The sequence below is a fragment of the Geospiza fortis genome, unplaced genomic scaffold (assembly GCF_000277835.1).
Source record: "Geospiza fortis unplaced genomic scaffold, GeoFor_1.0 scaffold78, whole genome shotgun sequence".
In the NCBI taxonomy this organism is placed as follows: Eukaryota; Metazoa; Chordata; class Aves; order Passeriformes; family Thraupidae; genus Geospiza; species Geospiza fortis.
In genome coordinates, this window is record NW_005054339.1 from 3,381,694 (window position 1) to 3,407,811 (window position 26,118).

The 26,118-nt window shown below is 38.2% G+C and overlaps 1 protein-coding gene across 2 annotated transcripts in view; it reads right to left on the reverse strand.

Moving 5' to 3' along the window:
- Nucleotides 1-4,927: 4,927 nt before the first annotated feature.
- The window catches only part of DCP1A (decapping mRNA 1A), a 31,599-nt gene continuing 10,408 nt past the window's right edge, over nt 4,928-26,118 (reverse strand). For both annotated transcript variants that reach the window (XM_031058201.1, XM_014307642.2), the window contains 7 exons: nt 25,046-25,112; nt 20,549-20,687; nt 17,027-17,146; nt 13,175-13,930; nt 12,449-12,514; nt 10,294-10,512; nt 4,928-8,838 (listed from right to left, as the gene is read on the reverse strand). In XM_031058201.1, the coding sequence (XP_030914061.1) occupies nt 8,758-8,838; nt 10,294-10,512; nt 12,449-12,514; nt 13,175-13,930; nt 17,027-17,146; nt 20,549-20,687; nt 25,046-25,053 (1,389 nt within the window). In that variant the 5' untranslated portion in view covers nt 25,054-25,112 and the 3' untranslated portion in view covers nt 4,928-8,757. The remainder of the gene's footprint in view (nt 8,839-10,293; nt 10,513-12,448; nt 12,515-13,174; nt 13,931-17,026; nt 17,147-20,548; nt 20,688-25,045; nt 25,113-26,118) is intronic.

Consider the following 26,118-nt stretch of genomic DNA (forward strand, 5'->3'; position numbering starts at 1 on the left):
TTGTAGCCTGATGGATGGGAATGCAGTACATTGTCAGACCAAATCTGGTGCTGCAAATTTTGCAGAGACTCAGTCCTTACTGTCACATCTCACTCAAATTCTGTTCCTCCATCAGTGGTAGCAAGTGGTTTTAGATAAGCACAAGTGAACACTCAAGTAAACACCCTGTGAAAAGAATATTCAGCAGGCTGTGAAATAATGATCAGCTCTGCAGTTCCCACTGGAGCATGAAAAACGCTCTCAACATCCTTTAGTTGCCATAGAACAGCAGTTTGTGCTACACAGACTACAAACAGCTATAACTGGCAATGTGGAAAATGCAGGGTTCTTATGCAGCACCTGATGCAGAAACATCAGAAGGGAAATCCATCCACCTCTGAAGTCTGTAACAGCAAGATACAAAGACAAGATACATACAAACAGAATAGATTCATAGCTAACTCGACTAAAACTTTCTCCTCAGCTGACAGAATTGTCTGCAAAAGGAAAAATGTGTATGGAAAGCTTCATAAAAGAACAGACCGTTTTTGAGTTACAAGCAGGCAAATGTTGAATAAAAACAATTTTAAACCATAGTTATTTTTATATTGCTTCTAAATAAAAATGTCATTTACTAAAAAAAAAACCCAAACCCAACCCAAAAATTGCAAAGTTTCCAAAATGTTATGACAGTTTTATTATACATGAAAAATCTTTAGATTAAGCCCAATAACTCAAGACAACTCTTACACAATGAGACTTTTTTGGTCTAACATTTAGCCTGCCAGAGAAAAACTAAAGCATTTTTTGTCTCACACAGTTAAAAGGAACTCACAGTGATTAGGTTTGGGTTGTTTTTGATGATATTTAGGGAAGTATTTCCACTAGCAGTGCAAGAAGATTACAGTATTTAAATCAAAGTTTTCAATGCTAATATTGCAGTGTTTTGGGGTATTTGGATTGGATAGTATGACCAGTTAAAGATATTATTTACAAAACTATTTAAATTTATAATCTGACTTTTCACTTGCTGCAATTTCTTCAAATTATGTTAATACGAAATACTTATATAGTAGGAGTTCGAGGTCTTTGCCTGCATCTGTGCTTGAAGGGCCTACTGAATACATAGACTTTCCACAGTTACTTCACCATTCTTGCTTTTCTATTTGATTTTTGACTCAAGTTCTATGACACTTTTCAAACAAGCTCAGAAGTTATTAGTCTTTTTGGTCTTTGTTTAAATGAATATCTGTATTCAATTAACTGAATGTGACAAAATTGAAAGGATAAAGTTATTGGTGATAACTTGTGTGAAGTGAAATCTCCCAAACAGCAATGCTTTCACAGGGTGTGCACATTTAGAAAGATGTAAGAGAGCTGTAATGACCAAATAAAGTAGGATTTATTTGTGCTGTAATGCATAGGAGAGAAAGTGAAAAAAATCCTCTTTGGCCTGACCTCTGCAACACAACAGGGTTTGAGTATTCCTTTGAAAGAACAGCTGCATTAGAAGCCCTCGGAGAAGGAAATCATTCAAGAATGGATTAAATGGATTGATGCTAGAGCATTCTCTCATTATGTGCCACCAGCACATCCTTCCACATGCAAAAACAGTGACTTCAGTTAGACATGGAACAGATTGTTCAGCTCATCTTCAGTAATGACATTATTTAGCTGCTAATGAATTTAAGGAAAAAGAAAAAAAAACCTCTGATGTCTGTGCAGCACATCACCAGTAATTGTAAGAAATTATATGTACTTCATGAAAACAGGTATAGGAGCAGTAATAAGATCAGGCTTTTTTTACCTAAAATGATGTTACAGATAAAGCTACATCACAGGCTCAGGCATTACAGACTATGAGTCTACATTACTTTCACATATGCCTGTTAGCAGTTTCCCTCAGACAGCTGTCTTCATATCTGAAGAATATTAATTTATTTTCAAACCCTTATTAAAATACTGCACATGTTTCTAACCAAACCTTTGGGTCTTCTGTAAAACTTCTGCTGTGGCAGGATTTTCCTACTAAACTATTGAAAAGTAGAGCTCTCTCTTTATAATGGGCACCTTGTGCCTCCCACCCTGAGGATCACATCAGGAGCAGGGCTTGCTGTAAACCACAACAGACTCTACACATCCAGACCCTGCAGGCTTCAACTGCACTCCTGTACCTCAATTCTTGTGGGGAGTTTAAAACGTCAGAAGCTTCCTTTGCAGCAGTGCTGTTACATGGGAGAGCTGTGTCCCCAGAGGACAGAAGTGAATTTGTTTGATGCTTAGAACACAAAGCAGAGAAGGCACTCAGTGTCTCCCATACATCTCAAACCTCCATGAGAACGCTGGATAACCTGCTAAGCCTCTCTGATCCCTCTTCCAAACCACAAGTACAAGCAGGATGTGCAAGACATAGGCTGTCTAAATTAAGACCAACATAGAGTTTTGTTTACAGGAGCCAGGCTGGGTGATCTTTGCTCTGTAGATGCTCTTAAAAGCTTCATAAATTATTTATGAGGAGAAAAGAAGTATAACTTGTGCATTTACATCACATCCCTGCATGTTTCCAAGAAAGGCCTAAGGGCAAGTACTTTCATTTCAGCCAGCATATAAATCTAATTCTTCTGTGGTTTTATTTCCCAAGGTTGATTTTGTAAAAATGAACTGCTTGAATTTTAAAGAATGGATTCTGGTAGAAATATTTTTAAGATCTGTTTAAAATGAAAGACATAAGGCAACAAGGTATGAGCAGCCTTGTTCTGTGTAGCAGATTTGAAACTGTAATGGGAGGCCACAAAGCAAAAAATTAGGCACTGCTGTGATCAGTCAACTCCACTGTGCTGCCTCTTTACCAGAGGTTAAAAACTCCACAGCAGACCTGAAGAATTAGAGCAAGGAAATCATGCCTACCCAGTCATTGTCTGACCACACCCTGAAATACTCTGAATTCTCACAGGCAATCTGCATCTGAGCTTTGAGAATACCTGAAGACATGCAGCAGTATGGAAGCAAAACTGTAACTTAAATTCCTCTGTGCTTCAGAAAATACCTTCACAGGCCATACTTCTCTCTCCACAATATCCCCTTTCATATTTACATAAACGCTTTTGCTATTCCTTCCCTTGTTTTCTTCTCAGGAATCTTCTATTCAATTGTCTTTCCCTCTTATTTTATTGCCAGTACTCTTTCAAAAATGTAGCAACTGATAAAATCTCTCTTCACTGCCCTCTTTTCTCTATGCTTTTTGAGGCTGATTAGGAGTGTCTTATGAAAAAATTGTTGCATAACTGACAAGGATGAGTTTTATATGGCTGTATTTTAAATTACAGATCTATCACAGAAGTTTAATTCTCCTAAATTAGTAGGTCAGGTCAAAAAATAAATCTCCCAATCAAAATCTAGAAGATGGAAAAAAGCTGATTCACACCTGAAGTTGTGTGAAGATAAGTGAAAAAATTCCACTACTGGGCACTGGAAATATCTTTCAATAACATGCCTTGTAATTTCTAATATTTTGGTTAGAAAATTAAACTGAAATTTACCTCAATCATAATAAAGACTATTTAGTAACTTGAAGGCATTCTATTAACAAACAAACAAACAAAAAAACAACTGTAGGAATGACAGGTTTCTTACTCTCTATATTACTTCTATAGTGAGAAGGAAGTGTAGCTGAACCCTTACCAAACACGAGTCCACAGACTTCAATTAATTTGGCCCATGAACATGAGCTACAACTTCTTATTTCATTCTGCAAGCCTGTAAATGAAATTTGAATTTTAGACAATGAACTTTAGGAAGCCTAATGCCTATTCCCTGATCCTATCCTGTACGTATCACCATTGTAGTAGGGATATTCATTCTGTCATACACTTTCAAAAAACATCACTTAGAGCACACAGGATCAAGTGTACAGTGCCTGGTTTAGCTGCAGCTGAACAGAGAAATTCAGAAGTATTCCCTTATTCCCAAACCAAAGGAGAGCACTTCCTGTGAGTATCAGTGAAGAGGAACACCTGAACCAGAGAAAACAAACAGATTAATGGCACTGAGAATGGTCAATATCGAGAATATTTTTTTCAGACAGGCAACACACCTAATATAGAATGTTGATCTAGATTCCAGAATTGAAAGTTTGATTCTAAGCAGTTTTACACTTTTTTTCCCACTTATATTGCAAAATATTGCAAAATCCATGATTTCTGTACCTGTATGGCAGTCTTCTATTAGAAGAATCTGCTTCTGGACATAGTACAGGAATCAGTCCAAAATGAACCATCAGGGCAACAAATGCCATTCTCCAGTGGCCTCCTCTGACATTTGACCTGCCCTGCAATCATCAGCTCCTATGGGCAGTTAGAACGGGAATTAGAATCTAGGTAAGATTTAGGGATTTAGGCCTAAAGTTTTATTTAATTTCAAGATGAACTTCTATGTTTTTCTTCCCTATTTTACTTTGTGAAACTTGGATCAACCAGTTGCATGATACTGATCAGATATGATAGGAGGACAACTGCAATTTCCAATGTCTTGGATCAAAGACCAACACTGGACTGAGAATCAAATGCCATGTCTAGATGGATGAAAGGGAATACCATAAAAAAGTGATACAGAAAGGCACCAAACACAGAGCTGTACTTACAGACCAGTGAAAGTGCAGCTGCATTCTTAATGTGAGAGGAAACTTATCTATTTATCAAATTCAGAACACAAGGCTGCTGACAGCAGCACAGGGCCTTGTAGAAGCTGTTCCCCACTGCCTTTCAAGCAGTCAGGTTGCATTTTCTATGTGGACAAATGCAATTTGGTTCTACCCCCTGAATGAAGTAAAGGAATTTGAGTTTTTTCTCTGGGAAATATTAACCCTAAATAAAAACTGAACCTTCCAGTAGGCTAAGAGAGCTCTAGAAATAAAAGGAAACGTCACGAGATTTTAGGAGGTGCTGAAACATTTGTTTTGAAGTTTTATTACAAAAATATATTTGCAAACATACAAAATTTTGGATGAAAAAAATGCTCATTCTTAAACATTTATGCAATAACTTAATAACTGCAAACATACATAGGTGCTATAAAACCCACACCATACCAAAAACGTTAATGATGCAGTATCTACATTTTTTGACTTACAATTATTCAGGTTTCCAGAAATCTTTCCTTGAAGCCCCCCCTTCCCCATGGTCTTCATATTGAAAGAACATGCAAATGGCTACAACTGGTGCATATGCAGAAGTGATAAAACTCAGAAATTACTAAAAGCACATAATGCACATAAAAGAACCTAGCTAACCATATGCCCATACACTGAATAGATAAAAATAAATACACCACCAAATCAGAGCTACTGCAATTTTTCCAACTTGAAGTGAAAGGAAGATATTGCATCTTAACATTTTAGTAACATTGCCAGACAAACATGAGGTGATACATATTGCACACATTCCTCTTGTTAAGATATGCTGTACAAAGCAACCCAAATACCTGGCAAAAAGGTGGCTGATTTGTTTTGAATACTTTTAAAAACCAAGAAGTCCCAAATTAATGTTTGCTTTCCAAAACATTGCAGAAATTCTATCAGTGACTACATATGGCATAATGGATTTCAGAAATAAATCAAAATGAAGCAATTAGAAATGCAAGCAAAAATGATACATCCAGCAGCAAGTGTTTAAATATTGAGTACTTATACACAGAATTACACATTTTATATTAAATCAGGATGAATCACTTGAATTTTTTTTATCACTCATTCTGCAAATCTTGTTTAATTTGGAAAGATATTCTCCTTCTAAAGTTAATAACTGTTAGGCACCTTTCATATAAACTTTGCATTGTTAAATAACAACAGATAAAGTCTAACTACAAAACTGAGAATTTTGATTTTCCTGAACAATTCAGCAGTTGTAGGTTTTAGAACTGTCTTTGATTAGGGAAAAAGTAAAAATCCAAACTCAAACCTAAAGTAACTTAATATGAGCCACAAAAAACATGCTTAGGTAATAATTTGAGGAGTGTAGTCTGAACTAATAATCTTTTGATTCCCAGAAAGAATAGATAAAATCCCCATTAAGCCAGCAATTAAAAAAAACCCAGCAACTTTAAAATGGTCACAATCATTTTTTGTGATGCCCCAAGGTAACTTGCTACACACTGGTTATCCCTACATGCAGATAACACAAATCAAGCACTTCAACAAGCTGGTCATTTCAAACTTACACAAAAATTTAAAACAAGTAGGGAAAAAGGTTTTTAAATACAGCATCCACATAAAAAAAATCAGCTTTTACACTGTAATTGAGCTTGTGTTTTACAATGAGCTTTTAATTAAAGGAGTTTATCTGTTAGAGCCACTCCCTGGCACTTGTCACACCTCTGCACTAGGGGGTTCCTGTGTCTGCTGGCCCCATGCACAGGTTGGAACAAACACATGCCGTAAAGTTCAAGGTGGAAAGTTTGCTGTGGACACTACAATTCCAACCCTGGTTCTCTGCCAGTTCATTTGGAAAGTTTGGGTAGGGAAGTAAACCATCAACCTGTTGCTACAAGGACACTACAAAACCAAAGTGAAGTAAGGATCTGCCAACTGCTTGTTTCCAGCTGCACAGGAACCCTCACAAGTTAAGGATATTGAAAGTATTATTACTTTTGCGTATGGCTGAAGAACTCAAAATACAACTTCCTATTATTTCTACAGATCTTTGGATATGACTGTATTTAGCAAACAGTACCAACATGCACTATCAGCTTCCAACATTTCTTTTCTTCCAAACCTTTATCAAATCTTTCATTGAAGAAACCAGAAGCTGTCCACGAGAAGCGAGAAGTTACAGACTCCATCTTTGCTAAATCCAGGTAAGAGCAACCCTCTATTTGGCTTAGACTGTCCATTTTTGTTCAGAGGAACTGCTCCCTGGTTTGTCCCTTTCAGTGAAACTTTTCCTAAAAAGCCCAACAAAAAATCAGTTTAGACCTTGAATCGAACTTGAATCTCACTGTTTATGTGCATACACAGTATTGTAACTCCAGAATTTATGGAAGAAGTTCCTATCTTCCTTAAGAAGTCTGAGCTTGTATTGCTGAATTTAGATGCTACCATTAAATCCAATATATTTCTTGAGGAATGCACATTAGCATCTTTCCCTGAATCTTGAACATTTTTCTAACAATATACTATATATTTTAATTGGAAACACTGAACTCAAAGGCTGAGAAGAGCTTTTCAGAAGGCAGGTAGTGCTAAACAAAATATATTTTCCACTAAAAAGCTAAGAAAAAAACCTAAAATAGTTCAAATACATAAAAATATTTGAATGTATGTAAATATTTGTTGTATCTAAAACATCCTGATTTGTGAACAAATCACAATTAAAGCTCAATTACTAGCTTCCAATGAAATGGCCATGCACCTTGACTATGTCAACATTAACTAATCCTTAGGAGATCTATGCTTACATATATGTTGTAAGGAACCAAACAATATTTTTCTTCATATTTCAATAGTGCTTGAAGGAAAAGAATGAAGCAGTGCATCACAACTCACTACAGATTATCTTTTTACTCAATAACCCAACACTTTTCTACTGAAAATCTAAACTACTATTGCTGGAAAATGTTGGGACCTGAACTCAGATTAATTACCTTTGCATGCCTTTTAGAAATAAATACAACCCATGGGTAAACCAACACAGCAGCATAAGAAGGTATAATTAAAATTTTTCTGATTTGGGAAAAGTACCCAGTTAAATTCTTAGTGAATAGTGGCTTACTAAATCACATATACAAAGCAGTAACATTTAATTAGATTAACTTCAGACTATGAAGTGTACACTAATTATTTGGATAGCGGGCAACAGAAGAAAAGCATGCATTTGTTTCCCATCTGCATAGTTCTCAACACTGCAGTTCCAACACAACAGGAGTGAAAGCCAACTACGGTGTGGTCCATCCTTAAGCTAAAAGGAAACAAAATGTTTAAATTTTATCAAACACTGCTGAACAGGAAGAGAGTCTTCCAGGGGTGGTCTCCTAACTATAAATTTAAAATGAGAACTTCAACATGCAACTCCTTTGTTGTTTAAAAAAAATTGCAATCACTGAGGATTTTGCATATTTCAAATTTTGCCTCTTTAGAGAAAATGGCCTTACCCACTTGGGTGTTTTATGTCAGTAACACAGAAACAAATAGGATTAATGAAATATTAAAAGGATGAATTTACATGCATTAGCTAGAGACTGCCAATGTATTTGAGCTAATCACATTTTTAGACCTTTTGTTAAAGATTTAGCTCCAATGGCCTGGCTTCCAGACCCTTTCCCTCCCCACACCTACCAGCTTAATCACAAGGCATTTTGCTCTCATTTTCCTTAGTCCTGCAAACTGGAACGAGGTTCCCACAACTGAATTTGGTTCTGGGGTGCTGTAGTGTATTATATTGTGCATTTGCTGGTTGAAATAGTTTTGAGTCTGTAATCCTTGAACAATGAATACAGCCAGGAATGAGAGCCAGAACAAACATTTGCACATTCACTTAATGCTAATGAGAGCTCAAATGCAACTTAAGTCCCCTCCCCAATAAAAAAAAGGTTTGCTGGTGATGATCACAGTGAAAACCTAGATCATTCTGAGAACATTACTTTCATAAGTATTTAAGGAATAATATTTCCTAACAGGTTCAAATTCAAGACATTGAAAACTAAATATTCTTTTACAAAAATATTAGTTTTATAGATGAGGCATAATTGTTTCTAAAATGAACATATTTTAAGTAGATTCAATTTCAATTATAGCTTAATGTTGTCTGTACTCTTGGTGAGGACTTGCAAGTAGACTTCATGGATAGTGCTGAGAAAACGGGAATCATTCTGCAGGAAAAACAGAAACACATTAAAAACATTAGTGAAAGGATGCCAAAAAAAGTTTAATTTAATGTCACTTTAGTTGTGATAAGGTTTCCTTGCAGCTGGCAAGGGAAGGAGCTGTGTGCCTGCACAAAAGGTGCTTTTGGAACACACACAGGCTGTGAACCATGAAGCTGGGCAGCAGCTGAAAGCATCACCAGGCACTCTGGATGCTCAGACAAACAGACGGGGTCACTGTGTCAGCCTGGCCACATTTTGCTTCCCTCCAGAGTCCAAACCATAGTCTTAGGCACAGGGAAACCCATTCTGTGTCTGCCTGAGTGTCAGATGTGATGTTGTTTGTCAGGCAGAGCAGCCAGAATGGGACTGCAGCATGCTCTACAAGAATTCCCAAGTCAAAGCATGACTGGGAAGTGAATTGGTTTTATCTGTGGACAATATTTACAGATATTTCTTGAGTCTAATTCCTTCAAACGACACATTGCAAAACTGGTATATCATCAGTTAGCTTGAGAGTGTAATACTCTCTTGACAAGACCTGAACAGCAACTGGTATCCTGCTCAGAGTGCTGTGTACTCCCATGCTGCAGGATATGCCTATTTTGGTCTTCATTCAGCTCTCCCTCTGTAAAGACTGGAGACAAATATCCCTGTCAGCTCTCTAAAATCACCACTCAGAATATTAACAGGTGAGCTCAGTTCCAAGATTAGTTTAAGTCCTTAATTAGAAAACCCATACACACCAGCAGAAGAAAAGGTTAAGTTTAATGGAACAGATAAATCAGGCAACCTAATGATGCGATCTGGTAATGACCTTTTTGGTCCTGACAACTTGGTCACTGGGAAGATGCTGTTTGTTATTTTTGTTATTCTTGCATTTTGGGCATAAGCTCTACTAACACCAGCATGGAGTGAGCAAGAGAATCCTGAACTAAGAAAGAACAGTTTGTCATTCATGGCAACTTCACCATGACATTAGAGGTCAAAATCATCTCAATGCACAGCTACTCCCAACATCACAGATTTAGCTCAACAGAACTTTTTAGTCCCTAAAAATAGCAGAGCTAAAACTTTGCAATTTCCATTTCAAAGAAACACACTAAAAGTAAAGATGAGGAAAGGTTCCAGGAAACTGAAAACAGGAAATCTTTCCTTGAGGAAGTGGAACACTTAAAAAGACAACAAAATCAACTCCCACCATACCAGCTTCTACTGCTGCAAGTTACTCCTCACTTCTCTACAAATTCATATGGATATGAAAGGACACATTTACCAAAAGCAGCAAGCTGTGCCATACTCTGCGTACAGTGTGGAGTAATCTGCCCCTTCCAAAAGAAAAGAACATCTTTCGTAATCTTGCAGGGCAAAAGGAGTTACAGGGGTACAGAATCTGTCAGTGCTGCCTTCTGTGCTTGGAACCCCATCCCTCAGAAACTCTGAGCTCTGTATAGACACTACCTTTATTAGATGTATCAGTGCTTCTTGAAGCTGAGACCTACTGAGAACAGTAGGAGGTGTAGTCTGAATTTCTGTTGTTCCAAGTGTTAAAGGCGAAGAAGAACTGGCTTTATTCTCCACTTCAGTAGCTTTTGTAGCTGATTGCTGAAACACACTTGGAGACAAGAGGACTGAAGGTGTTACTGTCGTCGTGGCTGTAACAAACTGTGGAGGTGCAACCTGTAAAAGAACAGAAGATTAATAAGTACTGTGTTCAGTAAGAATGAATGATGCTGTAAAGGCTGGAGAGATAAACACAAAGAAAATGAAATAAATTGCAGCCACAATTATTCAGTTAGATATTGCAGAATAGCTGCTCTTAAGGTGAAGAAGGTAGCAGCCTTGAACATTCTTGTATGCAGACTCCTTTCTACTCATGTGGTTGTGACCTTCCAGAATTTTTAGAATAGAATACATACAATGAAAGTTGAGCTTTTCACCCCAGTAATCTAAGGAGCCTGTAGCTGCTTAGCAAATTATTTTCCTTTGGAGTTTTCAGAAAGATCAGTCCTGCTTCCTGCACCCCCACTTCTCTGGTCTCCCACAGATACTTTACTTCAAATTTGAAGTGCATCTCAAACATATTTAAAGAAACTGCTGAATTATAATTAAAGCATTGGAGTACACTGAAATATTCTTATTTTGTTTTCCCTTGGGGGGATGGAGGATGGAAATACTTTGAGGACCATCTTCCCACCTCATCGTTCCACAGGTCTGTCTCCATTTCACTACAAAAATGCACAGAAATTGCACATTAAAAGGACTATTAGATTGGCATCAACTGGACACAAATAAATGTCCCCTTTGAGCAACTCTGACATCTCCTGATAACTGCAATTGTTCCTCAGGCTGATAATCTGTGTCTTGCTCAGGTTCCAGGAGGACCAACGTGGTGGAAAAAAAAAAAGAAAATAAATAAGCTAATCTCACTCCAAAGAAAAGCAACACTAAATGTGATTCATAAAGATGTTTGATATGTCAGCAGAAAGAGCTCATCTTGGATAACCAACAATCTTCAGAGGAAAAAGCCCTCCAAAGCCATCTAAAGTTAATGTGTATAAAATAACATAAACAACAGCAGAACTAGAAAACTGATTTTCTTGTAGTCAAAACTGTGAAGACTCACAGCGTGGGATTTCAGCTGAAGACAATGTGCTTACATTGACAGTTTACTATACAACATGCACATGTTTCTTAAAATTCCCAAATCCATATAAAATGCTTTGAATTAGGTAATTATTTACTAACATGATCAGACTGTAGAGCTTATTTTATAGTGTCCCAGTAGATAAAATGGCATTTTACTTCAAGTAGGGCCAATTTTGCCTTCCCAATCAGATCTGGGCATGCTACTAAAACTGCTTTCATGGAAAGCAAGTTTGACAAGAATGAGGCAAGATATCTGAAAAAGGAGTGGGTGCGTAAGGGAAAAACAGAAATAAAATACAGATGGTGTCCTAAAATGAATACATAACAAAAAGGTAATCAAAACCAGTTCTTGAACACTTGACTATTATCAAATTATTTTGTAACTATAACCTGAAACTTAAACTTGACATTATTTTAAACTGTTATCCAAGGCAGTTTTAAGAAGCTTAAACCTGCTTTTAGCTGGCTAAAACTTGCTATCACAAGTTTTGCAGTAGCAATTACTGGTTATTTTTTTTCTCCATCTTCAACTTTTTCTGCTTTGTATCAGTTCATAAGATACAAGGTATCTCAAGAAAACTGAGACACAGCAAGGCCAGGATTGCATTTTAAGCCTCTGGGGTGCTTAAGGTTGGGCCAAGGCTAATATACCCTACTACAATATTATGGCATCAGCACTCCCTGCTTGCAACATAAAAAAACCCAGCTCAAATGGTGCAAGCTCAGTGCAGGGCTGCAACTCCAAAAATGTGTTTTCATTTCTGCATTAGAACCAACAGTAAGAGTGACTGTGCAAGAGCAGTGCACTGACAGCAACTCCCCCTTCCTCCAGTGCTGTTTCATAACAGCTCCTTCAGTATGGTCAGTGGGCAGTGACTATTTGACATATCAACTGGGTTCTGCAGCTGGGTTTTTTCCCCCTAAGAAAATCCCTGAGACTGATTAGCACAGGTGCTTATCCACTTACTTGACTTGCTTTAGACAAAGTTTTCGGCTGTGGAAATACTTCTGATTCCTTGTTTTGTTGTACAGTCTGAGTTAAAGAAAAAAAAAAGCAAAATTCACAGGTTACCATCCACAGCTCAATTTCTAGAGGTCATTCTCTGTTTTTAAGAAAGCCATAAAAATGCAAATTTCAAGATTTTAGATATAATTCGATCAATTTTGTAAAACTGATATAATCAATGCGAAGCTGAGAAAAAAGAGAAAAAATCTGAACTTATGTTTTATGTTTTCAATAATATGGCAAACATATAAAGCCATATCTCAATGTAGCCCACAGGTACCCACAGAAGAAGCAGGTCAAAACTGAAGGAGAACAAAACACTCACAGCAAAATAATCAGAAAAAAGAAATTGTTAATTGTATTGTAGACTTCCACACATCATCTCCTATCACAGTGCTCAGCCTGCAACCTTCCATCCCTTCTCAGATCCCCAGCTCTGAGCAGTACTTTTCTGACACACAATGAAATCTTTAGGACTTATTCACCCACTAACAGCAGCAGTCTGAAAAACCTCCTCCACTGGAGAGCAGATGCTAATGATACAAAACTAATGGAACTGAATTTCTAACTTAGCCATTCAATCAATACCACACAGTGGAAATCCTTCATTATCTTCAAACAGCACAGTTTTCAAGGGAAAAATACATGTAGTCTAAAGCTTCATGGATATCAAAGCCCACAGAATACCTGAAGGGGAGAGATTATCTTGCTGTTCAAGGCTGATGGCTTACTGTGAGATTCTTTGAAGCTTTCTGGTGTTGCAAGTTGGCCAACGGAGGCAGAGATGTTTGGTGTTAAGGGACTCTTAGCGAGAGACTGCTGCTGTGTTTGGTCATGCTGTGGGGTCAACCTGAGTTTCTGGAGAAGATCAACACTTGTATGAGATGCATTTGAGACAGTCCCTGTGTTTGCTGTAGTCAAGGGTGCTATGAGCTGGCTTTGGCCAGCCATGAGATTCTGTGGAGCGTGGTTCACGTCAGATGGCGGCTGATTCACCAGTGGGGATATGGGCTTGGCAGCTTGCTGCATAACTTGCATTATACTGTTGCTTTGTTTGAGGCCAGGAAGCATCTGAGCAGGGGCAGCTTCCATTGTCGAGGCTGAATTAAGAACAGGGCTTAAACGAACTGAATAGCTTGGAACGTTTTTCAGCTCAGGCTGGGAAACTGAAGCTGGAGGTATTATCATAGGTGTCAAACAGTCCTGCTGGCTGGCACTGGGTTTAATGCTTGGACTTTCACATTTCCCCAGGGATTGTTGCATTACTGGTGACTGGTCAAAGGAAAAAGGCAAAAGCAAACTGTGCTGCTCTCTGGCAGATGCGTCTGTCTGCAGCTTCTCCATTCTCTCTGGATTGGGATATGGAGCTGCAGGCTGTTCCTTTTGGACAGAGGTTCCAAACAGTTCCTCCAAAGTCAGATGCTTCTGCCTTGACTGAAATGGCTAAAAAGAAGGAAGAAGATTTCAGTTTAGAACTAGACACAGCACTGTGCAGATCACAGAGTCTATTACAAATTCAAAGAAGTTAGGAGAGACAACTAGGTCAAATGCCTATAAAACACAGTTTGGATACCACTGGTGCCCTCTTCATAGGAATTTTGAAATTAATTTATAAGGAACATCCTGGCTATGTATGGCTTTTCCTTAGGGCCATCTCAGGACAGTCTCTGCAGCAGTAGTCAGGAACGGGGATGGCTATGGATTCTGTCAGGAACATGGCACCTGCCATCATCCATCAGCCCTAACTACATAAGGCACTTTAGGGAAGTGAAAGGAAAAACATACATGTTGAAAAAATCCTCACAGAACTTCGAGAACTGGAAATAGTTAAATGCTCTAAAAGATGGGAAAGGAACATAAAAACCAGAAGCTGCACAACTGAACTAGCAATACATGCCTAGATAGTTTTCCTAGCCCTAGTGCAGTAGATGTTACAATAGGTAAGAGAATTTCTATAAACCTAAATATGTATCTCATTGAAAAGTGTATATATGTACACAGTTATATCTACCAGCCCTTTAGTCTCTCCCAAAAAAATACATCTGGTCTACACCACTGACATTGTTAGAAAAATATGGTTTTCAGAATATAATATTTTGCTGAAAATATTTTAAAATGTGATTCATTAAAAAGAAAAGAAACAGCTATTAACAGCAGTGATCTCAAAATTTTCCTTTTTTTTTTTGAGGTTGCACAGGACCAGAAGTTATGTAAAACAGCTGGACTGAAATACAACATTCTGTTCAGAAGACTGAATGGCCTGAAGCACAGTTCCAGTGTATTCTGATGGTATGTCTAAACAAAGATGCTACTTCACAATGACAACCACTGCACCATGACATTGCTCTGCTGGCTCTGATTTCCCCAGCACAGAGAACAGGACAGCACAGCAGCACAGGTGCCACAAACAGCCCAACAAGAGCCCCTTGAGCTTGAAGTCACACTGTCCTTTGCCCAGGTTACTCATCTCTACTGTCCTTGTTATTCAATTTTAGCTAGTTAAAAGACTGGCACCCTTTCATTTTGAGGCTGGGACATGCTATAGTTTATAAACCTTGTTAGTTATGTTAGCAATCTTTTCCTAGAAAGTTGTTTTTACTTTTTTTCCACTGATCCTACTGTTCTGGAGACCTGGCCTTCAAGCATAAAGATTCCATTAAGAGAAAAATCACTGTTCCAGATCATTTCAAACTCAGCTGTTCACTTCAGTATGATTAATTGATCAGCCTTCCTTTATTAATACATTACAAAAGTCAAGTAATAAACTGAAATCTCTACCATGCCCTGATCCAAGTCAGACTGGATAGTCTCAAACATCAAGTTACTTTCCAGCATGGAGTATAAAACATCTCTTTTGCCTTGTCTGGCTGAGGCGTACTTCGAGCATTTCATCAACTCAGTGTTTTTATGAAGACCTTTATCACCGGGGGCTGCATAAAGGCCACAAGATCACTTTATTTCATAGGAATAGAATGCTGCTGCTGCTGCTCAGAGGGTTTCTCCAGAAATTATTTCAGATAAATTAAGCTTTGCAGTCCCAGCTCTGCTTATTCATGGTTCAGTACCAGTGGTCTAGTTCAGTTTTGCACACTACATAATATCATACAGAAGACATTTATTTTTATTCCCAAATGTGTGGTATCTTTAGCATGGGATGAAGTTAATCAACATGCAAGTGTGACATTTTGGAGGGAATTTAGCAATCTCACTGTACTTATCATATGCACACTATTTTTTTATTTCACTGGCCATCTGTTTTAATTAGACGAAAAATGTATATTTTTACAGTTGAAATGGAATGTTTTTCCAGTAGTCTCTCACTTGTCCATGTTACTAAAAATGTGACTCAGAACCAACACATTTGAGATATATTTGAACCCAGCTAACTGGCTTTATAGAACTATCACTTATGGTACCCAATTAATTTTTTCCAATATCTTTGCAGCTATTATTTTAAATAGCTCAACAGAATTAAAAATATGACATTTTACATGTTCTGTAAATCAACTTTCCCTTTAATTACTTCAGAGCAATTTGTTAGAATCTTATCTTTCCAGTTTTTCCTTTACTAGTTAATTGATTCCTGTTCTGCAATTCCAAGCACTGTCAGGTGGAGCATTTCAGCTGATTTTGTACAGTCTACATGGAATGACCCAAAGAAAATATGTGCTTTGAAAGCAAAGCCTCAGGCAGCCCTGGTGCCAGGTCTCCAGACATGGCATGCAGCAAACAGAGCTGGCTGCCAGGGGTCAAAACCAGAGGTGCTGCTCAGGGACTGGAAGGGCTGGGATAGAAATAATCCCAGCAAACTCCCCACCCCTCATTTGGAACTACAATTACTCCTCCAAACTGTGTATTTTATTTACAAGTACTAAGTGAAAATTTGCCCACATTTTCCTAGGGGATTTCCCTTCTTGGGCACGGTGATTTATTGCATCAGAAGCACCCCAGAGAAGCATGGCAGAGAGAGGAGTTTTCCATGGGGCACTTCCAGGAGCAGCAGCAGTGCCTGTCCCGTGCCCACTGGGTGGCACTGCAAGCAGGCCCATGGCACCTCCCTGTCACAGGCAATCCAGGTACTGCTCAGTTCACTTGTTTCTCTAAATTCATCTCTACAAAGTCTTGTATCAAGCCCCAGCTTCCTTGTGTAGGTACACAAGTGTGGCTCTGAAGCACAGACAAACCCTCAGTAAATGTCTGAGACAGAACACCAGGGCTTGAGTTCCCGAGGGAAAGACCTGACCACCAGGCATGGTCATCTCTTCTTGCCTCCTGCCTCTCCAAGTCATCCCACACATCACCACAGACTCACTTCTTCCAGAAGCCAAGTGGGCCCATTTCAACGTGGATTTTCACACTAGTGTGAACATAGCATTTTTCAAAAGACAGAATTTAGGATCCTAAAAGTCTTCAAACTCATTTGTTTAGCGATAATACATTCGGCAAATACTGAAGGCATCTTAGGAAAAAATCCATTTTGGTACCAAAACAAAGTATTAAATGAAAAAAAACCCTCATTTAGGGTTGGATGAAACATACCTGGTCTTGCACCTGTAATGAAGGCTTCTGTTCTGAAGGTTCTGTGCTTTCTGGCTTTGGAGGATTTGAATTCTGTTGCATTCCAGAACTTGATATAATACTTAGGTCACTAATCTGATTCTGAGCAGGAAAAAAAAAATAGAAAAAAAATTAATATAAATACATGAGTTTCAGTCTACATTTACTATACAGTCCTGTTTACATGGCACTTGGGACTGAAATACAGATGAGGTACAAAGCACTGATTTTTTTAAGACACTGTGGAATTCACAAATATTATTATTTATTTTAGGAAATAAAAATCATACCAAGACATCCAGAATTTGGTACGCAGTCATAAAACTTTTACTCTTTATTATTATAAGAAAAGCAACAAGAAAATACAACTGATTTTATACTTTTTCACCAAGAACAAAAATGATACATTAAAGAAAAAGTGGGCTTTTCACATCCTGTATCTGCATTGGCTGCTAACAGAGAAGTTTGTTACACTTCATTCAATCAGGAACCCAAACTAGAACTCAGGAAAAAAAATCCTGTCAGAAAGCACTCTAAGTGGATGGAAAGACAGCTTGTCATTGATTTACTTCCACCAGATTTAACCAGCCAGGTACATTTATTTTCAGGTGTTAATTTGGTTTTCTGTGAACAAGACAAAACCAGGCAAGAGACTTGCATTATAACACAGTATGTTTCAGATGGATTTGACTTTCATCTTTAATAAACATAAAAATAAACACAGATATTCTATTACTGTTAAAATCACCAGAAAAACCCAGAGTGTAGAATAATCCAGCTTTCAATGGGTAAACTACACCTGATGCATATGATAGAGCTCAACCAATGGTACAACACGTGGTGATTGCTCTGGTATCTTACCCAAAGCAGTAAAATATGGGTTAAACTTTCTAGCAACGGATTAAAAAGCAATCTGTGCTTTATTCTTTTGTTTTCAAATTCTAACTGAAAGCAATAAATACAAAATCAAGCTTATATATTGTGATTTAAGGACAGAGGAGAGAAGCAGACTCTAGCATCTTTCTGACTTTTAGCAACTAACTTGAAGGTCAAAACTCCTTGTGCCTGAAAGGCTGAAGGCCTTTTAGTTATAAAATCAGGAAAGGCAGAGTCTTCTTTTCACTAGAGGATAAGCTGCAGTATGTTTCCCTGCTCAAACTGAAATACAAACACAAAACCACACTATAAAAAGCATCCATTCACTTCATTAAAAAAAAATCTCAGAGTTCATTCATTTTCACATATGGGCTTGATGTAGTGTGTACTTGAAGGATTAAGCTGATTTGGAATCCTAGATTAAAGCACTCAGACCTTCATAAATCTCTTTTTCACTCCCTCTGCCCCCTTCTCATGCTGACACTCTGCCAATCTCATGTGGGCTGCACACAAGGATTACTGTATGATCCATCTGGAATGTACCAGCAGATAAGTACTTTCTGCTCCTAAATACAAATTCATGCATAATTACCAAGTGCCATAAAATTATTAAAAAAAATTAAGTCAGGAAAGGTCTCTCAAGAAGGCATCTCCCAAACAAGTTGGTTACTTCATCACATTAACATTGGCACACATTGGCTACAAGAGCTCCAAAATTAATGTGCCAGGGGTTTGTTGCTAAAGCTGAGGTGGTCAACAGAACATTCTCCAAAGAAGTTTGCTTGAAACATGACCAACATTGTTCAGTTCTGCTTTTCTGACAACTGTACAGCACTACAGTCACAGCAGGCTCTGATGGGATCACCATGGACAGGTTCATTTATGGTTCATGTACACACACAAAGGAAATGAAGTAATTATTCCAGTTTCCCTGGTGTTCTAAAAATATCAAGAAAGAAACACACACATATGCAACAATAAGAAGAAATAAAGATACAAAGCCTCCAATTTTAAAGCAGCTCTGCTGTAGCCCATGCCCTGCCTATTTCACTGCTGTATTATTGGCACCACAGATATCGTCTGTCCATTAAAATATCTGCATCTGTTCCTGCTCATCAGAATTTTACTTGTCTACAGAGCTTCATCCATGATGTTTAGGAACTTTGTTTCTAGCAAAAGCTTTTCAGTACTCTCATATGAAAAAGATCTGAAAATTAGAAGAGAAGCTGGAATATTCCAAGTCACCCAAGACCCATCTGTTGGAAATGTGCATTATCCAATACTGCAAGAACAAAGAGGGAGAAAGGCTTCACCACACCCAGGAGGGCACTACCAAAGCAGTGCATTCCTGTGGTATGGGCTTTTTCCCTTCTTTGCAAAAAGACTTCAATTTCCTCAAATCTGTCAGATTGATACAGCACTGAAAGATGAATCACATTGTGATGTTTCCTTCTGTGATCTCACAAAAGCTGCTACCTGCACAATGCTGGCCTTCAGACAGAGACACCTTTTCCCCAAACAGCACTGACACACATGCGGAATGAATTTTGTTTTCATCTGTATTTTACAGCATGAAAAGAACATAGGAGTGATTTCCAGAGATGAGTATCTAGCCTGGGTCAAAGACACTGTATTGTTTATGACATTGCCCTGACCTCAATGTACATCAGACAGTGACAGGTTAAGATGGCTCATACAAGGTTTAATCCACATGCTTGCTCTCTTCTCATCCCACACTGTGTTGTAACCATCCAGAATCTCACAAAGACTCAATTTCAAGTACTCAAAGGAACTCTGCATCACAAGCAACTCCTGGACGGAATCAAGCACTGTACAAATGTGCTCCTTCTTCTCCCAGTAGCACAGGCACAGAAGCCACACTATGGTTCTGCAATGCAATATTCACACATTGCTTTACTATGGCACATTCCTGTATTATTACTCTGGGAAGAGGCGTGTTCAGAATCTCTGCTTCCATTTTTGGATCTCCCACACATTACCTTTATATTCACCCTGCATGTATGAATTTGGTCCTCATGACTATATAAAGTAATTCTTTCCTAAGAGAGGTAACATTCCTCATTATGTAATCTTGTGGATTTAGCACTGGCAAAGGATAACAGGCTTTTCCTTCTGAGATGAATTATTTTATTAAAGGGAGAAACAGTAGACAGGACACAAGAAATAAACTGGAGAACAGAAAGACAAAGGAACAGTATTGTTACACTTAGTCTACAGCTAATAAGAAATATGCTTCATAGAGTCTACAAACAAACTGAATGCCTCAGTCTCTAACACCACAGTTCATCTTTTGAGACTAAGAAGAGACAGATGCTGTTTGGTAAAATTTTTATTTGCTATTCCCAGAGACAAGATTTTCTCACACCAGGAGAAATCATAATAAAATGGGTCCACCCTGCTACAATTTAAGTTAGACCACATGATCAGGATTCAATCCATCTTGCCTGAAATCACAGAATGTTTCCTAGTACAGTGCTCCTGAGGGAGGGAACAACACAGCACTCTGAAAACAAGGCTGCTGGAACTACTGCAGACACTGCCCACCCTTTAAACAAAGCACAGCTGATGTGCTAAAAACTGGTTTCCAGAAAAGAGACATTTACTTACTCGTTCATACTCATCCTTGGCTTTACTAAGCATCTCTAGGATGTCAATGGGCCTGTTTTCATTGCAGCCATTGGTTCTGCTGGGACTTTTTCTATCCTGAGAAACTTGCTGCGACCTCTGAGCTTCTTGTTCAACCACTCTGTAAAAGGAAAGGAGAAACAGGATTTAAAAATTTAACTAGAGTTAACATCTTGCAAAAAGCAGTAAAGAAAAAAGTACTCCCAGTATATTAACCCATTTTTCTGCCTGAATAAAAGCCTAACACATAGCTGACCAAAGTTGCACAAGTTTTCATTTGCTACAAGACAAATTGTCAAATGGTCTGCATGATTTATCTCCCATTCACAGAGCACTGGTCTGTCTCTCTCAAAGTCTGCCTACAGCAAACACTACTCCTATAAAACTCTTATGTTTAGACATTTTTACAATGAAATATGTGGACATCCAAGCATGTGATACACAAAAAGCATGTTTTACACCATACACTAAGACACAAGTTTTACTCTTTACATCCTAACATGCATTTTTCCATATTTAGCCAAGTCAAGCCATGTCATTCAACAAAATCTATTACCAAATAGTTCTAATTTAGGATGAGGCCTACCATTATGCAACAGAGACAATGGGAAAGAAGAGAGTTGGCTCACACCAGATGCCTCTGGAATCAGTCTGCAAGAGGACTTAGAGCAAGTCACCCCTCACACCCCCACCTAAGGCTCTGGAAGGAGCAGCAAACCATTTCCTCTTCAAGCTGCCCTGCAGTCATTCCAATTACCTGCATTACCTCTGGCCCTGGTGCCTATGGTTCATTCATGACCCCTACTCCACCCCTGCTTGCCTCAAGTATCCAAAACCCTCCATCTGAAGGATAGGTAAGAGATGCAAGAAGCTGATGTGCACCTGGTCATTTCATTAATAAAAATAAAAGCAGCATATACTCCTAATCCATATGCAGTTCACAAGATATACATGGCTGTGCAGTGCGCTGAAGCTGATCCTCTTGAAATAAACACACACCAGCCTGTAATCCCTTCTTTTTTAAGCCTGCATTAATCAAATATGTTAAGGAAAAACAAGCACTGTAAACAGGGCAGAGCTCTGGAGCTGGCATGTCACTTGGGAACTCTCATGCTGTGGAACTGATGGCTGAGGGGGGAGCCAAGAGGTGCCATCACAACAATCACAGAAAGTGTCAATCATCCCAGCCTCCAGTTTCTTTGGGTCAGTTAGGATTCAGGACAAAATCTAGATTTTATAGGCTGTAATTATTTATATGTACCTCTAATGTTTACATTTCTGAGGAAGACACAGTTCAAGTTTCTTCCCAGTTTTCTAGGTACCAAGCTTCTTTACTTCACTAGAGTTTAGCTGAAAAAGGGTTAGATTTGGCTTTTAACACTCTAATGTTGCTTTCACAATTTTTCATCATACAAGCTGGTTATTTAACCAGCTCCTGATTACTTCCAGCCTTCTCTGTAAGCAGCAGTCACCTGGCAAGGTAACCCACAATAGGGAGGCCAATGTAACCCTGATAATTTCTGAGAACTGCAGCATGTGCTCGTTTGGATGAAGCAGCTCAATACTCCACAAGTGTTTCTATGGTGACACCCTGAGAGAACATTTTGTTCTAGCACCTCATGTGGTCACCCAGTCATGGCTTAGGACCTCTCTAAACTCAACTCCAAAATGAATGATGAAAAAGAGCAAGGTAAGAGAATCAGAATGCTTTGCTGAGATATTAAGTGCCAGCATAATTGTATAAGAAAAAAGAAACACTTCAGTTAAAGGGAAGATTCTGGGCAAAGTGAAATCACACATGATGCCTGGCAGGCAAAGCAAAGGCTTCACTCTTGAGACTTTCCTTTGCCTTAATTAGTTGGCCCAGAAGGTTTCAATAAAACATCCTCCCCTGAAACCAGTACTCATTGAACTCACAGCAAAACACCTTCAAGGAGTGCAGGCATTTCACAGAAATGTTTCATAGAAATTTCTGAAAACCAGTTCATAATATTTTTCCCTTGCTCATTATGAAGTGTTTGTTACCTTTTTAAAATTTAAAGTTTACTTTCTTTTTGAAGAATAATAAATTCTCTTCTCATCTAGGTAATTGTCTAACAGTTTAAACTCCATCTTCTGTCTTGTGCACATTACACGTCAATGGTGGTGATGGAATATAATGTCAAACTGTATCCTCAGAACTCAGATTCTTTCCCAATTCTAGTCTGCTTCCTGTATCTCAGAAGCCACTTTGGGTCTGACTACTGAAACAGGGTAAAACAAGCTTATAAACTAAACTGAAAATAACCCCCCATACAAAGTTACAGGTCACAATGCAATAGTTTTCTCAAATATTTGAAGTCCTCCAGTTTCTGCCCTACTTCTTCTAGAAAGGCCAACCCTCAATCAATCATCTTAACTTGACACAAATTAATTGTTTCTGAAATCAGGAGTTTGATGACTCCCATGAAATGTTTTAATTTCAGAAAATTCTAAAATTCTTTAAAAAAAAAATCTGTAAATCAAATACCTAAATACTGTTCCTGGGGGAGAAAAAGTCAACTACTGCAAATCTGTACACTGAACATGCTCTGTGTGCAATCCAGGATTAAATCTTTTTTAAGCAAGGCCTGCTGTTTCTTTCCATTATATCAGATAGTGGAAGAGGCACACATTCCTTCAGGGACACAGTAACTGTGACAGTTTGTTAAAGAATATCTGGAGTTACAGCATTGAAAATATACCTGGCACAACCTCACAGAAGGGCAGGGGGAGGGAGAGAATGTGAGAAGTGAAGTCTGTGATTACAAACCCTAATTTACTTTTCTTTTCAAAGATAAGCCACCAAAATACAAATGGATGGCCTGCAATCTTGTTAACTCAGTCTGGCACAATAAGGTCAAGTTAAATGCAGGGAAGAGAATGCAAATCTCCTTGAAACCTTTTATGGTTATGTTTTGGAAGTGTTGAAGTATTATAAAGGCAGCACTCTTTCCTATCAGTGATTAAGAAAAACTCCACCTTAACAAAAGGGTGCAAATCCAAATTTCCACCCCAAAGACAAAAAACTACAGAACAAAATTAATACTCTTGAAAGAAAATGTAAATATTGCAATCCGGCCAAAAGAGTAAATGTGCTTTATGGACTGCTGTGCCATGGCCAGACTGGTCCATTACCTGATCACACTTTTTAAGACTTCTGAAGTATCTGTAGCCCATCATTTGTGCTACAGTGACCAGAGCACTTCAAATGGACTCAAAGTTTGCTATCTGAAGTTAGATCTGCACTGCAGCTGTGAATATGGTAGAGTTTGACAGTCCAGCTCTCTCTCACACTTCAAACATTAACTAATGCTTTTAGATTAGAAGAGAAAGCCATGTCCTTCTGATGCTCTGTTTATAAAGAGGAGAGGCAGTAGATGTTTTGTTATTTGTTTTGGTAACAACATCCATGAGTCAGTTTCACACAATTGTTTTCCATTAATCCTTAGATACGGACAAACCAACTAACAGTAAGAAGTCCAACATAACTAGGAAGAAAAAAATAAAAGTAGAAAATGGAGTTATAAGGATGAGAAAACAGAAAAGGAATTTAGAAAGATATCTTGATACCAATGTCGGTCATTGGTGTTTTCTTTCACTGCTTCTGTGTGAAAATAATAATAATTAAAAAAAAAACCAAAATAACCCACACCTAACCCCCTACACTAAGAAATTAGAATTCAGCTTAAAATATCTACATTGTGACTAGTTTTCATATAATTAAATATTATATATTTCCATGTAATTAAATTGTGCAAGTCTTCAGGACAGCCTGACTGGCAAGCCCTGACACGCTAGTGAAGGCATGCAAGAGATAAGAGGTTTCAAGAAAGCAGTGTGATAGCAAAGAGGAGCAAAGCTGAGAATGAGGGATGAGAAGATACCCTGGGTAGTACAGCTACACTCTGCATTTTAGCAAGAGTAACTATCCCAAAATGCTGAAATTAGCAACACCAAGCTCTTATTATTTCCGTTTTGCTTATACTCCCAAACCCACTATAATTCTAGAAAATTCTACCTAGTTCTCCTACTAGTTTTTTGTCTCTTCACTTTAGTCAAGAATAACAGCTAAGTCTTATTAAAACCCAAACAAACCACAAATTCCAAGAAAAAAAACAGCTCACCACAAAACAAGCAAAAACCCCCAACCACAGTTTATTTCATTACACTCTCTACATCAGAAAATCTTTTGCCAGCACCCCTATACAAAACAGAATATAAAATAACACACAGTGCACATAGTTGCTTTCTTTGGAGAATGCCAACTAACTCTTCAACTCATTTTTTTAAAACACTCAATTGATAATTTTAATGCTGCAGTTTTTTTAAAACATAACTGTAATTTTCATTAGTTAAAAAAAAACTTGTATGAGCAAGAATGTTGTATTCCTCCATTTTTAGGAGAGTGAGGAAAAAACCAGACACATTTAATAATCTCTAGAAGGCCCCAGTACTTACTTAGCCATGAGTTTTGCTATTCGATGACAGTCATTCTTGTCATAAAACCAAATACTGTAAATTGACACTAGAAAACAAGAAAAAAAGCAAGTGTAAGACAAAAAAAAAAAGGATTAAATCAATAGGAAAAAAAAAAACCCAGGCGTCCATTAGATCTGCAATATACAAATTTCCATCAGTTTCCACTGAAATATTGTGTGTCACCACCTACTATTCACAAAGTAATCAGAAACAGCACATGTGCAAACATAAATACAACTTCAGTCAGTTTAAATGGAAGAACTATAGAATCTTGATACAGTTTGTAAATAAAAGTGGCAGGAAAATGTTTTAACCAGCAGGTGCCTTCTCACTACAGCTGCAACCTCCTCCTTTGAATTGACTTTATCATTTAAGCTAGGCCAAGGAATATCCATTTTAAAAAACCACTGATTTTTAAATGTGTCAAATTCAAAGACCAAGATTAACATTTGGATTATAGCATGACAGTTCAGTCAGAGCCTCTCTGGAAGGTTCCCTCTCCAGAAGGAAGTAGTACCAAAGCTCCCATCACACAGACACATTCATGGAACAGCTTAAAACTACACTGATAGGGACCCCTGCTCTTTGAAGGTATCCAGGACAGAGCAATGAGAGCAAAAGGGCTCCAGCTCAGCAAGACAGCCTCATTCTGGTTTCAGAATAAGTAAAATTCCATTGAAAATTTGCAGAGCTGGAGCTTGACCACTGAGCTCCATCAGAGGGGGACACTCTGTCAGGAGTGCTATGAGCTGCTCCTTCCCCAGCAATCCTCCCAAGGGCAAACAGCAGCTCCCCCTTTTCCCCACACAGCAGCTCCTCTCCCCACTGCCCCCAGCTGCACCAAAGCCACAAAGCTCCACAACTCTTTTCAGAATTGTATTGAATCCAGCCCACAATGCAGGTTACTTTAAATCTTAGTTCACCTATGAAGTTTGTCAATGCTAGAACATCAAAGGCAATTGGACACTTTACACATGGTACCATTAAAGTATTTTAATTTCTGAAAAAATGCTTTCAAGTCTTTTAAAACTCATCTTTATACTGCAGTTCAT